The sequence below is a fragment of the Oncorhynchus kisutch genome, linkage group LG23 (genome assembly GCF_002021735.2).
Source record: "Oncorhynchus kisutch isolate 150728-3 linkage group LG23, Okis_V2, whole genome shotgun sequence".
In the NCBI taxonomy this organism is placed as follows: Eukaryota; Metazoa; Chordata; class Actinopteri; order Salmoniformes; family Salmonidae; genus Oncorhynchus; species Oncorhynchus kisutch.
Window position 1 is genome coordinate 33,761,312 of NC_034196.2, and position 17,120 is coordinate 33,778,431.

At 42.4% G+C, this 17,120-nt stretch overlaps 1 protein-coding gene across 1 annotated transcript in view; it reads left to right on the forward strand.

The window, feature by feature from the left end:
* The window catches only part of si:dkey-34e4.1 (carboxyl-terminal PDZ ligand of neuronal nitric oxide synthase protein), a 167,388-nt gene continuing 150,268 nt past the window's right edge, over nt 1-17,120 (forward strand). Inside the window, exons 1-2 of the mRNA XM_031803071.1 lie at nt 1-1,240; nt 2,060-2,131. Coding sequence (XP_031658931.1) covers nt 1,136-1,240; nt 2,060-2,131 — 177 coding nt within the window. The 5' untranslated portion in view covers nt 1-1,135. The remainder of the gene's footprint in view (nt 1,241-2,059; nt 2,132-17,120) is intronic.

Sequence of the window (17,120 nt, forward strand, 5' to 3'; positions counted from 1 at the left end):
TGTGTGCTTATGGTTGTTGTCCTGTTGGAAGGTAAACCTTAATTTTGCTCTTGAAACATTTAATTGAAACACTGTCGAATTCCATTCATTTCTATGGAGGACTACTACTGGGGAGTGCCAATATGACCCCTTAAATGCCAATATATAGCACAGCAATCAGGGTTTATATGCATCATTGGATAGAACCCTCAAGGTTATTTGCCTTCACTGGGTAGGTAGTCCTATCAATCCTATCCTATCAAATCTATCTATCCTTCCTTTTTAAGTAAAGGGTTATTTAATCTCGTCCAAAGAACCAAAACGTTATGTATAGATCCCCAAATAACATTTTTTTCTAAGAGCATAAGCTCTACAGTTGCTACATTGTAGGCAGTGGTGTAGTGGTACGGGTCATCAAAAGTTGGCTTCAAAAGGCTCTTCACCAGGGTAAGTTTTTACAATCTGAAATCAATAAAGTCAAAAACCATGTTACACTGTGATATGATTTTAAAGAAACGGCCTTGACAGGACAGAAAGGGTGGGACATGTACTATTATTTATGGTTGAGTGTTTATTTGTCGACGCTTCCAAAAAACACTGGGTTACGTCATGTATTGGAACTTTGCTCCAATCAGGACTCGCTCTGAACTAACGTCTATGGCTTTGAAGCGGGAGGGCTCAGCGTCAATGCTACCAACAATGGCCGAGATTCAAAAACACCGGCAAAGCGACATCCACCAGCAAGCGGCCAACAGCCACCTGCAACAGACCCATGCTAGGGCTACCTGAGAGAAGTTACTATTGTGGTTTAGTATTGGACAGTCTATGGGTTGATTCGGTTAGCTAAGCAGAGAACCCTATATTGACAAAAGGAGTGTCAGCAGCAAGACTAGGCGCTCTTGGAATAAAAGAAAAAGAGGCGCCCAAATCTGTCCCTTCAGTGGACGGGTCCCCTCTCTGCGCTTTGAGCGCCACTCTCGCGGAGCTACCGCAACAATGGACTCAGGTCTCCACGGGGAGCTCACTCTGTGTGCCACATCTCAGTGGGTCAGTGGTAGATATGCCTCGTAACGTGTGTTCTTTCCCATGTTAACATCGTTCTCTGGTAGTGTTTCCTTCACTCGCGTTTGGTAGGTCCAGGGGAATAGGACTGAAGATGCCTGGACGGAACAGGTACAATCTGGTGGACGATGTCGCGGATTCGCGGGTCCCCCTCCATAACGAAGAAGCGTACCAACACGGGATACATTTTCAAGCTAAGGTGAAATGTATATGTACATTTTCTAGAATAAACAAGGCACTTTGATGTTTTCCCTGTATTCATTGTCTTTCCCATTGAGCGTCTTGAAACAGTTCTGCCGCCGCGTTATATTTTGGTGTCCAACTTCAAAGGTCTCATTTGGGGTAGGACTAGCCGATAATTTAATTTGACATGGTTGCGTTATGAAACTCAGGACAGGTGCACGTTTTGTGGTAACGACGTGACTTATTTCCAGTGACTTTAGATAATTTGTCAAATTTCCCCCACCCCCATATGTTGCAAATGTGCTTTCTAGGAGTACGTTTTCCAAACCTGCAAACATTCACATTTCCCTCCATTTCTGTCGCCTACTTTCACCAGAGTACTCAATATTGACGGTTCTTACTCAAACTATTGTTAATGAATTAGTCAAAAGGAGGCAAAACAGAAAACACAGAACATTATATACATTTAAGTTTGTAAAACACATATAACAAATCCCAATGTTTGAAGATTTGAGTTGCATCCTACAAGATGCTTATAATAAAACACTACAAGTGTGTATAGCAGTATAATAACAGTCAAAAAATCAATAACTAGTTATATTTTCCTAAACAATATTAGAAGGCTACTTATTGGTTGCAATCGGCTACTAGGCTATGCATAACCACTTACACAGGATAATTGCAAGGAGAGGTGTCATGTATTATATAGTGTTATCGAAACATACTGTTGTGTTTTGTAGCGTCTATAACTGTATGTTGAGTGTATTGTCCTATGTAGAACTGGGTTTTGTATACCTGTCTTATCTATAACATATGTCTTGTGTGTGTTGTTCAGTATGTGGGCAGTCTGGATGTTCCCAGGCCCAACAGTCGTATGGAGATCGTAGCAGCCATGAGGAGGATCAGGGTAAGACACACCTCATCAACACTGATCTGCTTCTCTGCTGTTGTTATTCTGAGAGCATCCACCCACTGCACAGATCACATAAAAACCAACTTGTGTGACATGTGAACCTACAATAATACTGTACATCCTCTCCAACAGCAGAACTGACATGCATTTATCCTCTCTCTCTCTCTCTCGCTCTCTCGCTCTCTCTCTCTCTCTCTCTCTCTCATTCTCTCTCTTGCTCTCTCTCTCATTCTCTCTTGCTCTCTCTCATTCTCTCTCACTCACTCACTCACTCACTCACTCACTCACTCACTCACTCACTCACTCACTCACTCACTCACTCACTCACTCACTCACTCACTCACTCACATACACTTATAGAGATGCTGGAGTGGTGGTTGACATGCGTGATGAAGAAGTCTATCCTTTTCTCTTGGCCCGTGTTTGTGTTTGTTGGCATTTTTCTATACAGCTGTTTGTTCCTTTGATAATCAAATCATTATTATTGGTCACATACACATGTTTAGCAGATGTTATTGCGGGTGTAGCGAAATGCTTGTGTTTCTAGCTTTGACAGAGCAGTAATATATAATAAGTAATAACTAACAATTTCACAACATATACCCAATACACACACATCTAAGTACAGGAATGATGAATTAAGAATATATAAATACAGTGGCAAGGAAAAGTATGTGAACCCTTTGGAAATATCTGGATTTCTGCATAAATTGGTCATCAAATTTGATCTGATCTGAAGTCACAACAATAGACAGACATAGTGTGCTTAAACTAATAACACACAAATTATTGTATTTTTCTTTTTTACATCGAATACATCATTTAAACATTCACAGTGTAGTTTGGGAAAAGTATGTGAACCCCTATGCTAATGACTTCTCCAAAAGCTAATTGGAGTCAGGAGTCAGCTAACCTGTAGTCCAATCAATAAGACGCGATTGGAGATGTGGTTAGAGCTGCCTTGCCCTACAAAAAAACACTCACGAAATTTGAGTTTGCTATTCACAAGAAGCATTGCCTGATGTGAACCATGCTTCGAACAAAGAGATCTCAGAAGACCAAATATTAAGAATAGTTGACTTGCATAAAGCTGGAAAGGGTTACAAAAGTATCTCTAAAAGCCTTGATGTTCATCAGTCCACGGTAAGACAAATTGTCTATAAATGGAGAAATTCAGCACTGTTGCTACTCTCCCTAGGAGTGGCCATCCTGAAAAGATGACTGCAAGAGCACAGCGCGAAATGCTCAATGAGGTTAAGAAGAATCTTAGAGTGTCAGCTAAAGACTTACAGAAATCTCTGGAACATGCTAACATCTCTTGACGAGTCTACGATAGGTAAAACACTAAACAAGATTGGTGTTCATGGGAGGACACCATGGAAGAAGCCACTGCTGTCCAAAAAAAACATTGCTGCACGTCTGAAGTTTGCACAAATGTAGCTAGATGTTCCACAGCGCTACTGGCAAAATATTCTGTGGACAGATGAAACTACAGTTGAGTTGTTTGGAAGGAGCACATAACACTGTGTGAAGAGAAAAGGGTACAGCACAGCACACCAACATCAAAACCTCATCCCAACTGTAAAGTATGTAAAGAATTCCCAAGAGTATCAAGACATTTTGCAGGAGAATGTTAGGCTATCTGTCCTCCAATTGAAGCTCAACAGAAGTTGGGTGATGCAACAGGACAAACCCAAAACACAGAAGTAAATCAACAGCAGAATGTCTTCAACAGAAGAAAATAAACCTTCTGGAGTGGCCCAGTTGGAGTCCTGACCTCAACCCGATTTGAGATGCTTCACACCAGACTTTGCAAGAATATTGCTGAACTGAAACAGTTTTGTAAAGAGGAATAGTACAAAATTCCTCCTGACCGTTGTGCAGGTGGTATTTTTGGCCTTCCTGTGACATCGGGGGCTATAGGTGTCCTGGAGGGAAGGTTGTTTGCCCCCAGTGATGCGTTGGACACACCGCACCACCCTCTGGAGAGCCCTGCAATTGCAGGCAGTGCAGTTGCCATACCAGGACGGTACCACGACAGAATGTTCTCCATTGTGTATCTGTAAAAGTTTATTAGGGTTTTAGGTGCCAAGCCAAATTTCATCAGCCTCCTGAGGTTTAAGAGGCACTGTTGTGCCTTCTTCACCACACTGTATGTGTGGGTGTAACATTTCAGTTTGCCAGTGATGTGTACACAGAGGAACTTGAAGCTTTCCACCTTCTCCACTGCGGTCCTCTCGATGTGAATAGGGGGGTGCTTCATCTGCTGTTTCCTGAAGTCCACGATCATCTCCTTTGTTTTGTTGACATTGAGTGAGAGGTTATTTTCCTGGCAGCACACCCCCAGAACCCTCACCTCCTCCCTGTAGGCTGCCTCATCATTGTTGGTAATCAAGCCTACTGCTGTTGTGTCATCTGCAAACTTGATGATTGAGTTGGAGGCGTGCTTGGCCACGCAGTCATGGGTGAACAGGGAGTACAGGAGGGGGCTGAGTACGAACCCTTGTGGGGCCCCAGTGTTGAGGATCAGCGAAGAGGATGTGTTGTTTCCTACCTTCACCACCTGGGAGTGGCCCGTCAGGAAGTCCAGGACACAGTTCCATGAGATCTGTGCTCGGTCCCTGTTATACACTAACTACAGCAGAGTAATACAGTGGATATTACAGCACACAGTGACTACAACACACAGTGATTACAACACACAATGCAAACACTGTGTGTCGGTGGTGTTCACAATGGCCTTTCAAAATGTAGCTGTTTATGGGACAACTAAGCTCACCCTCTCATATGGGCATACTGTGACAGGCGAAGGGAGAGAGTGTAAGGCGAGAGAGATGTCTTGCATACACACTACTGGAGGGTATCGTGAGTGTGAGATAGGAAGGTGTGTGTGGCGTTTTCATTGCAGTGGATAGTGGCATGATTATTATTGTGCTCTGCTGAATCATTGCTGCCGTCATCATTTAGCCTTACCCTTTCATTTGCCCAAGTTTTCCCAACAGGAAGACTTGTGTAAAGGTTTTAGAACGACACAGGTCAGAACATGTAAAAAGTAACTGAGAGAGTGACTGAGTAACCGTGAGTCAGCCGGTAGGCTGAGACATGACAAGGCTCTTACTAAAGCCTGACTTAACACCATGCATGGAGCAGACCCAGTGGAAAAAACAGACAGATTAGTGAGCAGCTCTGACTGAGCAAAAGACTGTTTCTTCTCAGTCTGTCAACATCTGTTATTGTAGGTTTGAGTGTATTGTGTTTACAGTGAGCTTTCTTCAGCCACCTTAGGAAGTAGAGTCGTTGTTGCGCCCTCTTGACAAGAGTGGTGGTGATAACAAGTCCTCTGTGATGTGGACGCCGAGCAACTTAAAACTTGTGACTCTCTACTACAGTCCCATTGATGTGGATCGGGGCATGTTCCACCTCTACTTCCTGAAGTCAACAATCAACTCCTTTGTTTTGCTGACGTTGAGGGAGAGGTTGTCTTTTCTTGGATGTAGGGCTGTGACGTCTTGGGATTTGAGGTTATGGTAATTGGCCAGGCCAATGTACATGGTCACTGGCACATATCAGACTCAAACATGTACATTTTTATCTGCAACTTCACTATTACCATTACACTTCGTTATTATCAGTAGCATTTTATAATTATTATTCAAGTTATTATTACCTAGTTAGTTAGTTATTATTACCTCTAAATATTAGTTGAGTATACTAAAGTAGTATAATAAAGTACACTACTTTAGTAATAATAATATTTTTGTATTGACACAACTTAAAGCATAGGCCAGGGTTCCCCAATTGGCGGCCCGTGGGCCGAATTTGGCCAGTGGGTGATTTTATTTGGGCCCCCAAGTTTTCAAATAATTGTTGGACATAAAAGACTGTAAGAACACCTGCAAATCAGCTCCAAGTGATTTTTATTTTGCAAACTGTTCCAAATTATTCCCACACTGTCACGATCGTCGTAGTGAGGAGACCAAAGTGCAGCGTGATGTGAATACATCTTTTTAATGAAAGACGAAAAAACACGAAGTACACTAAACAAACATAACATAGAATGTGACCTCTATCAACACTGAATGCAAACATGCAACATCACATAGACAATAACTCACCAACCACAATACAAAACAGGCTACCTAAATATGGTTCCCAATCAGAGACAACGACAAACACCTGCCACTGATTGAGAACCATATCAGGCCAAAACATATAGAAAAAGACAAACTAGACATGCAACATGGAATGCCCACTCATATCACACCCTGACCAAACAAAACATAGAAACAAACAACTCAAATAATGGTCAGAGTGTGACACACACATAATAGAGAGATACTGTACAGTGCCTTCAGAAAGTATTCACACCTGTTGACTTTTTCCAAGTTCTGTTGTGTTACAGCCTGAATTTAAAATGGATTCAATTGAGATATGTTTTGTCACTGGCCTACACACAATACCCCATAATACCCCATAATGTTTACAAATTAATAAAAAAAGAAAAGCTGTTCAATAAGTATTCAACCCGTTTGTTATGGCAAGCCTAAATAAGTTCAGTAGTAAAAATGTGCTTCAGTCAGATAATAAGTTGCAAGGACTCACTCTGTGTGCCATTATAGTGTTTAACATTATTTTTGAATGACTACCTCATCTCTGTACCCCGCACATACAATTATCTGTAAGGTCCCTCAGTCGAGCAGTGAATTTCACACACAGATTCAACCACAAAGACCAGCGTGGTTTTCCAATGCCTCGAAAAAAGGGTAGATGGGTAAAAATATAAAAAAGACATTGACTATCCCATTGAGCATGGTGAAGTTATTAATTACACTTTGGATGGTGTATCAGTACACCGAGTCATTACAAAGATACAGGCATACTTCCTAACTCAGTTGCCGGAGAGGAAGGAAACCGCTCAGGGATCGCACCATTAGTCCAATAGTGACTTTAAAACAGTTACAGAGTTTAATGGTGTGATAGGAGAAAACTGAGGATGGATCAACAACATTGTAGTTACAATTTCAGGATGAAAAGGAAGCATGTACAGAATAAAAATATTCCAAAACATACATCCTGTTTGCAACTAGGCACTAAAGTAATAATACAAAAAAACATGTCATGTCACATGCACAAAAACAGTGAAATGCTTTTCTTGCCAACTCAAACAACTCAATAACAATGTATTACTAGAAAAAAAAGAGAAATATGAAATGCAAATTAAGTAAGCAAGCATACTATATACAGCAAATATTTAAAAAGTCAGTTCCAATACCATATTTCCATGTGCAGGGATCCTGGGGTGACGGAGGTAGATATGTATAGGGGTAAGGTGACAGGGATACTGGGGTGATGGAGGTAGATATGTATAGGGGTAAGGTGACAGGGATACTGGGGTGATGGAGGTAGATATGTATAGGGGTAAGGTGACAGAGATACTGGGGTGATGGAGGTAGATATGTATAGGGGTAAGGTGACAGGGATACTGGGGTGATGGAGGTAGATATGTATAGGGGTAAGGTGACAGGGATACTGGGCGATGGAGGTAGATATGTATAGGGGTAAGGTGACTAAGCAACAGGATATAAGATAAACAGAGTAGCAGCATCTTGCATGTGAGTGGGTGTGCAGGTGTGTCAGTATAATTGTATGTGCATATTATGTGTGAGTGAGTGTTTGTGTGTGTTGTAGTGATAGAGTGTGTGAGTGTGTAGGGCCCTGTGAGCGTGTAGGGCCCTGTGAGTGTGTAGGGCCCTGTGAGTGTGTAGGGCCCTGTGAGTGTGTAGGGACCTGTGCGTGTGCATAGAGACAGTGCAGTACTGAAATCAAAGGTAAATAAAGATTCAAGGTGAACTCGGTCCTTGTAGCTATTTATCCATTTGGGGATAGAAGCTGTTCAAAGCAATTCACTTTTTGTCCTGAATACAAAGTCTTATGTTTGGGGCTAATCCAATACAACACATAACTGAATACCACTCTTCATATTTTCAGGCATAGTGGTGGCTGCATCATGTTATGGGTATGCTTGTAATAGTTAAGGACTGGGTCGGTTTTCAGGATTTAAAAAATTAACGGAATGGAGATAAGCACAGGCAAAATCCTAGAGGAAAACCTGGTTAAGTCTACTTTTCACCAGACACTGGGATATCAATTCACCTTTCAGAAGGACAGTAACCTAAAACACAAAGCCAAATCTACACTGGAGTTGCTTAGCAAGTAGACTGTGAATGTTCCTGAGTGGCCAAGTTACAGTTTTTATTTATTTAAATCTACTTGAAAATATATGGCAAGACCTGAAATTTGTTGTCTAGCAATGATCAACAAACAATTTGAAGAATTGTGAAAAGAATAATGGGCAAATGTTGCACAATCCAGATGTGGAAAGCTCTTAGAGACATACCTAGAAAGACTCACAGCTGTAATCGCTGCCAAAGGTGCTTCTACAAAGTATTCACATTTTCAAAAATGTCTAAAAACATGTTTTCACTTTGTCATTATGGGTTATTTTGTGTAGATGGGTGAGAAAAAAAATCTATATAATCCATTTAGAATTCAGGCTGTAACACAACTCAGGCACTGTATATGTGATCGTTTACACATGTAACAAGGTTTAAAATGATGTTTTTGTCAAATGTTATACCTGTTTGGGCTTCTTGCGGTCAATTTGCAGTCTGGCATAGGCTATCAGACTCAAAAGAAACATCTGCAATTTTACTATTCCACTTCGTTATTGTTTTATCCTTTTATTTCCCTTTTCATTCATTTTTCATAGGTGTCCATTTTGTTTAAATGTATGATACTGTTGTTTTGAGGTTATAAATGCCTCTTTAAATTAAGGTTAAATAAACATAAACAAATAAAATAAAGGCCCTATGTAAAAAGGGGAGGTCACAATTTGGTTTGTATACTTGTTAACATGGATATGCTTCTTAATAAAACCTATTTGAAACAAGCCATTACACTTCCTTGTTATTAAGGTTATTACTTATAAATATGAATCTACAAATTAAGAAATGCCAGGCAGGAGAGGATCCATTGCATTTTTGTATTGACACAACATTAGAGCATGACGGAGCCAAAATAAAGATAGGCCTACTTGTCCTTGTCTGTTGGCTTTCCTGGAAAAAGGAAAATAAATATGGATCCTATTATGACGCACAAATCCATTCACATGAAGTCTGATGTTTTTCCCCCAAATTTTACCGAAATATTCGCATAATGTCACAAATCCTGCTGCTGGGACTGTTCTTCAAATCAAATGTATTTATATAGCCCTTCGTACATCAGCTGATATCTCAAAGTGCTGTACAGAAACCCAGCCTAAAACCCCAAACAGCAAGCAATGCAGGTGTAGAAGCACAGTGGCTAGGAAAAACTCCCTAGAAAGGCCAAAACCTAGGAAGAAACCTAGAGAGAAACCAGGCTATGAGGGGTGGCCAGTCCTCTTCTGGCTGTGCCGGGTGGAGATTATAACAGAACATGGCCAAGATGTTCAAATGTTCATAAATGACCAGCATGGTCCAATAATAATCACAGGCAGAACAGTTGAAACTGGAGCAGCAGCACGGCCAGGTGGACTGGGGACAGCAAGGAGTCATCATGCCAGGTAGTCCTGAGGCATGGTCCTAGGGCTCAGGTCCTCCGAGAGAGAGAAAGAAAGAGAGAAAGAGAGAATTAGAGAGAGCATACTTAAATTCACACAGGACACCGGATAAGACAGGAGAAGCACTCCAGATATAACAAACTGACCCTAGCCCCCCGACACATAAACTACTGCAGCATAAATACTGGAGGCTGAGACAGGAGGGGTCAGGAGACACTGTGGCCCCATCCGATGATACCCCCGGACAGGGCCAACAGGAAGGATATAACCCCACCCACTTTGCCAAAGCACAGCCCCCACACCACTAGAGGGATATCTTCAACCACCAACTTACCATCCTGAGACAAGGCCGAGTATAGCCAACAAAGATATCCACCACGGCACAACCCAAAGGGGGGCACCAATCCAGACTCTTCAAATAGAGTACGCCGTAATGAGATAAATAATGTAGCCTAAGCTTCTGAAAACAGGCCTTTTACAAGATTACATCATGACAGGAGCGTTTGATTTTTATTAAAGAGACTAGCTAGAGTTAGCTAGCTTGAGTCCTTCGATGAGTTCTTCGGCTAGCGATGACAGTGGTGAGGGATGGCGAGTGGGAATGACAGGACAGTGGCTGACAGCGCATCACCTGCTGCTGAATGCAGAAACGGCATAAAAAAGATCTGGTTAACCACGAAGCACACGCACATCTCCCTCCCACTCGCGCAGCTGCCAAACTCAGCAGAGACACCGCTGCTGAACAGAGAGCGCAGTTGCACTTGGCCAAGTCAATTCCAGTAATTAATTAAATATTTATACATTTACTATGACCCTCTTTGGGTCGCGACCAATACTTTTAGAAAGGCTGGTACAGTGGGGCAAAAAGGTATTTAGTCAGCCACCAATTGTGCAAGTTCTCCCACTTAAAAAGATGAGAGAGGCCTGTAATTTTCATCATAGGTACACTTAAACTATGACAGACAAAATGAGAAAAAAAATTCAGAAAATCACATTGTAGGATTTTTAATGAATTTATTTGCAAATTATTGTGGAAAATAAGTATTTGGTCAATAACAAAGGTTTATCTCAATACTTTGTTATATACCCTTTGTTGGCAAATGACAGAGGTCAAACGTTTTCTGTAAGTCTTCACAAGGTTTTCACACACTGTTGCTGGTATTTTGGCCCATTCCTCCATGCAGATCTCCTCTAAAGCAGTGATGTTTTGGGGCTGTTGCTGGGCAACACAGACTTTCAACTCCCTCCAAAGATTTTCTATGGGGTTGAGATCTGGAGACTGGCTAGGCCACTCCAGGACCTTGAAATGCTTCTTGCGAAGCCACTCCTTCGTTGCCAGGGCGGTGTGTTTGGGATCATTGTCATGCTGAAAGACCCAGCCACGTTTCATCTTCAATGCCCTTGCTGATGGAAGGAGGTTTTCACTCAAAATATCACGATACATGGCCCCATTCATTCTTTCCTTTACACGGATCAGTCGTCCTGGTCCCTTTGCAGAAAAACAGCCCCAAAGCATGATGTTTCCACCCCCATGCTTCACAGTAGGTATGGTGTTCTTTGGATGCAACTCAGGATTCTTTGTCCTCCAAACACGACGAGTTGAGTTTTTAACAAAGTTATATTTTGGTTTCATCTGACCATATGACATTCTCCCAATCTTCTTCTGGATCATCCAAATGCTCTCTAGCAAACTTCAGACGGGCCTGGACATGTACTGGCTTAAGCAGGGGGACACGTCTGGCACTGCAGGATTTGAGTCCCTGGCAGCGTAGTGTGTTACTGATGGTAGGCTTTGTTACTTTGGTCCCAGCTCTCTGCAGGTCATTCACTCGGTCCCCCCGTGTGGTTCTGGGATTTTTGCTTGTGATCATTTGACCCCACGGGGTAAGATCTTGCGTGGAGCCCCAGATCGAGGGAGATTATCAGTGGTCTTGTATGTCTTCCATTTCCTAATAATTGCTCCCACAGTTGATTTCTTCAAACCAAGCTGCTTACCTATTGCAGATTCAGTCTTCCCAGCCTGGTGCAGGTCTACAATTTTGTTTCTGGTGTCCTTTGACAGCTCTTTGGTCTTGGCCATAATGGAGTTTGGAGTGTGACTGTTTGAGGTTGTGGACAGGTGTCTTTTATACTGATAACAAGTTCAAACAGGTGCCATTAATACAGGTAACGAGTGGAGGACAGAGGATCCTCTTAAAGAAGAAGTTACAGGTCTGTGAGAGCCAGAAATCTTGCTTGTTTGTAGGTGACCAAATACTTATTTTCCACCATAATTTGCAAATAAATTCATAAAAAATCCTACAATGTGATTTTCTGGATTTATTTTCAAATTTTGTCTGTCATAGTTGTTGTGTACCTATGATGAAAATTACAGGCCTCTCTCATCTTTTTAAGTGGGAGAACTTGCACAATTGGTGGCTGACTAAATACTTTTTTGCCCCACTGTATATTGCATTTACTGTAAGATTAGGTTATCTTTTGTTGGAGGTTAGAGTGTATTGTGTTTACTGTAAGCTTAGGTTGTCTTTTGTTGACTGTATGCTTAGGTTATCTGTTGTTGGAGGTTAGAGTGTATTGTTTTTACAGTAAGCTTAGGTTATCTTTTGTTGGAGGTTAGAGTGAATCGTGTTTCCTGTAAGCTTAGGTTATCTTTTGTTGGAGGTTAGATTGAATTGTGTTTACTGTAAGCTTAGGTTATCTGTTGTTGGAGGTTAGAGTGTATTGCTTTTACAGTAAGCTTAGGTTATATTTTGTTGGAGGTTAGAGTGTATTGTTTTTACAGTAAGCTTAGGCTTGAGCTCTCTGTTCCGTGTGTCCGTCCGTCTGTCTCTTTCTGTATTTATGTCTGTATATAGCCTCGCTAATGTAATTTTTTACTTTTTACATTTTAATTCTTTGCTTATCTATTGTTTACCTAATACCTCTTTTTTTTTACTTCAAAACTGCACCGTTGGTTAAGGGTTTGTAAGCATGCATTTCACTGTAAGGTTGTTGCACACCTGTTGTATTCAGCCCATGTGACAAATCAACTTTGATTTGATTTGTCCAGAAATCTCTGTGTCCCTTCTCTCTCTCTGTTCTCTCTCTCTCTCTCTCGATCGCTCTCACATACACACACACACACACACACACACACACACACACACACACACACACACACACACACACACACACACACACACACACACACACACACACACACACACACACACACACACACACACACACACACACGTTTTCTCTCTGTCTGAAGTTTTATTTTATTTACAGCAAAACTTTGTTTCGTCTCCAACTGGAATAGTAGGTTAGTGGGTGGCGCTGGCTCTGTTTAAGGGGTGGGTGTAGAGTACTGAATGTTGTGAGATTTGGTGTCTGTAATATTAGGTTAGTGGGTGGTGGTGTGTTGACATTGTGGTGTGTGTGTGGGTAAATGAGCTCTCTGGAGGACTGGAGGGGAAACAGCAGAGATATTTTTGGCCTGCTAAATCAGCACACAAAATATAGGTCTCTGGAATGGGAAAGCTCCATGTGTGTGAGTGAGAGAGAGGTGCTCTCTACTCTTCTAGCTAGAGCCCAGTCTGCTTTATAGTATAGTCTGCTTATCAATCTGCTTCGGGGAGAGGTCAAGTATAAAAGGCCACAATAAATTGTCAATTGGCTCTGCACTCATGTTCTTATTTTGATGAAATGGGGAATAAACCCTGACCCAGCTAAAAATGTCTGTCTACTCTTTCTTTCTCTCCAGTGTAATCCCCCATAGAAATACCTCTCTTTTAGCCCTCATCTCTATCCCTCTATCCTCACTTGACAATTCTCTCCTTCCTCTCTTCTTTCCTCCCTGGCGCTTTAAGCATCACCTCTACCTTGATCGCAGGGAGCCACCGGAGTGAGCTAAACTAAACTAATGTTAAACCATCTGCAAAACACCCACTCCCTCGAGCTCCCTGAAGTGATCTTAAACCAGTGTTCAAACGAGTGCAAACACAAACTATCCCAATGCCCCCTGACTGGAGGACGGTTCACTGCTAAAGTACAGAAACTAGGCAGGAAAGGGAGAAATGCAGGCAGCCAGAGCAGGGATACATGCAGGCAGGCAGAGCAGGGAGACAGACAGGAAGAGCAGGGAGACAGGCAGGCAGGGCAGGAAGACATGCAGGCAGGGAGACAGGCAGACAGGGCAGGGAGACATGCAGGCAGGGAGACATGCAGGCAGGGAGACGTGCAGGCAGGGAGACAGGCAGAGCAGGGAGACAGACATTAAGAGCAGGGAGACATGCAGGCAGGGAGACAGGCAGACAGGGCAGGGAGATATGCAGGCAGGGAGACAGGCAGGTAGGCAGGGCAGGGAGACAGGCAGGGAGACAGACAGACAGGGCAGGGAGACATGCAGGCAGGGAGACAGACAGACAGGCAGGGAGACAGGCAGACAGGGCAGGGAGACATGCAGGCAGGGAGACAGACAGACAGGCAGGGAGACATGCAGGTAGGGAGACAGGCAGGGAGACAGGCAGGCAGGGAGACAGGCAGGCAGGGCAGTGAGACATGCAGGCAGGGAGACAGGCAGGCAGGGAGACAGGCAGACAGGGCAGGGAGACATGCAGGTAGGCAGGGCAGGGAGACAGGCAGGCAGGGAGACATGCAGGCAGGGCAGGGTGTTTTGCTGCACCAGGAAAACCCACAGTTGAGCTCTGCTCAGCTTAACGCCGATTGGCATTTTTTTAAATGAAGGGAGGCTAAATGCTTGCTGGCATCAATCAATCAAATACAGTGGCGGTCACATGTTATACTCTTTTGGTCCAGACAGCGTCAGATACATGGGCTACACATACTGAGACAGAGGGGTGCTGTTTCCCTCGCTCTGATCATTTCGCCAGTGAGATTCAGGACTTGCGAATTGACAAAAAATTATGAAAACAGAGAGAGATGAAAGATAAATCAATTAAAATTATAAAATAATTTATTAGTCAAATATTTGGGAATGCCTGGCTTCCTTTGCAAGCCATTGGCAGGGAGACCGGTGAGCAAGAAGACAGGCAGACGGACAGAGAGGTAGACAGACAGGCAGGGGAGAGAGGAAGGAAGAAAGGTAGACAGAACAAAGCCTTCAGACTGGCAGCCGGGATAAGCTTTGATTACAAGAGAAGATTCCACTCAGAATTGTTCTTTGTGATTGTTCATTTCTCAATGGAATACTCTTCTTCCCTATTTATTCCCTTCAATACACTGTGTCATCATGGTGTGTGTGTCTGCATTAAGTTACCTTCAATAATGAATTAGATTATATATTTGCTTTGCCCGATGGGAATAGTAGTCTATACAGAGTAACAGCCATGTTGTGGTGCTAATGGACACACAATGTGATCTGGGTCTCGGAAGACTACAACCGACGGTGAGGATGTTAGAGAAGAGCTGCAAGAGCAAGTCTGACCATTGATCTAATTATTGATCTACGTTGTGTGGTTCTGCGAGTCTGACCATTGATCTAATTATTGATCTACGTTGTGTGGTTCTGCGAGTCTGACCATTGATCTAATTATTGATCTACGTTGTGTGGTTCTGCGAGTCTGACCATTGATCTAATTATTGATCTACGTTGTGTGGTTCTGCGAGTCTGACCATTGATCTAATTATTGATCTACGTTGTGTGGTTCTGCGATTCTGACCATTGATCTAATTATTGATCTACGTTGTGTGGTTCTGCGAGTCTGACCATTGATCTAATTATTGATCTACGTTGTGTGGTTCTGTGAGTCTGACCATTGATCTAATTATTGATCTACGTTGTGTGGTTCTGTGAGTCTGACCATTGATCTAATTATTGATCTATGTTGTGTGGTTCTGCGAGTCTGACCATTGATCTAATTATTGATCTACGTTGTGTGGTTCTGTGAGTCTGACCATTGATCTAATTATTGATCTACGTTGTGTGGTTCTGTGAGTCTGACCATTGATCTAATTATTGATCTACGTTGTGTGGTTCTGTGAGTCTGACCATTGATCTAATTATTGATCTACGTTGTGTGGTTCTGCGAGTCTGACCATTGATCTAATTATTGATCTACGTTGTGTGGTTCTGCGAGTCTGACCATTGATCTAATTATTTAATTTGATTTATTTCGTAAATATTTTCTTAACTCTTATTTTTCTTAACTGCATTTTTGGTTGAGGGCTTGTAAGTAAGCATTTGACAAATACAATTTGATTTGATAGCTATGTGTAGCTGCTTGGACAACAGTATAAGTATAGCTTTACATCACACTGACCCAATTGGCCCACTGCATAACAGACAGGAACAGTTTGTTTGTAATAGATGAGGTAGGAAGTACACACACACACACACACAGCCTGTGTTTGTCATCTGTAGTAGCCACATGAAATCAGACAAAACAAGCTCAATAACTCAATGCTTGCACACTCATATTGAATGTGCAGTCACCTGTATTGTGGATAGACCTAGGCTACATCCTGATTAACTCAGTTTATCAGTAGAGATTTAACATTCAAATAGATTACTACCATTATGTAGCAGTTAGATTGATTGTCAAATTGATTGTATGAAAAATAAACATTAAAATCCAATGTAATGATATGGAAGTCAGAAGATGCCCAAGGTTTGAACAGAGCAGTAGTTTATCTGTCTGGATCGAGTGCCATTCTGGAACTTTGGCGAATGCGCCTTCTATTTTTTGTGGTGGTATTGTTTTGGTATTGAGTATCATGATGGTATCGAGTGCTGTGATACTAAACCTGGTATCGTAGTGAACGTTGTGGTCTCGTGACGAACGGAAAGGGGGATACCTAGTCAGTTGCATTCAACGGAAATGTGTCTTCCTCATTTTTTCTCTGTGTTGTTTTGATCTTTGGAGAGAACGGGAGGATGTTAAATGGGATACAATTGGGAGTGAGTGAGTAGATAAATGATATTATCCTTTCACTGGGTGCAGGGGAGTGAAAAGGGGATGAGAGAGGAATCGAAAGGAGGGGAAGTAGAAGAGAAGACATATTTTCTGTAACGATGTAGTTAGCAGGCCTCATGGCGACATTGCAAACGACTGAAGAGAAACAATGTTTGGGATTGAAACAGTGTTTGAGCCCACACTGAGCCAAAGCCGTAGCTAGTCTACAGTTTCCACACACACCTGCAGTTCTGGCTGGGAGGATGTGAAAAGGAAGTGAAAAGAAGCCATTTTGTGTCCTGTGGATCTTTTCAGCAGAAGTTATTGTGGCCAGTTCTCCTCTGTGGCTAGCTGCTGGCAGGCTGTTGTGGTGTTTTATAAGATTGGGCTCCTTTCACTTTGAGCAGTGGAGTAGAAAGCTGCTCTTGAAGCCCACACTGGAGGTGTTGTGAGGAGGGGGATTTGGTGTGTGTGTGTATGTGTGTGT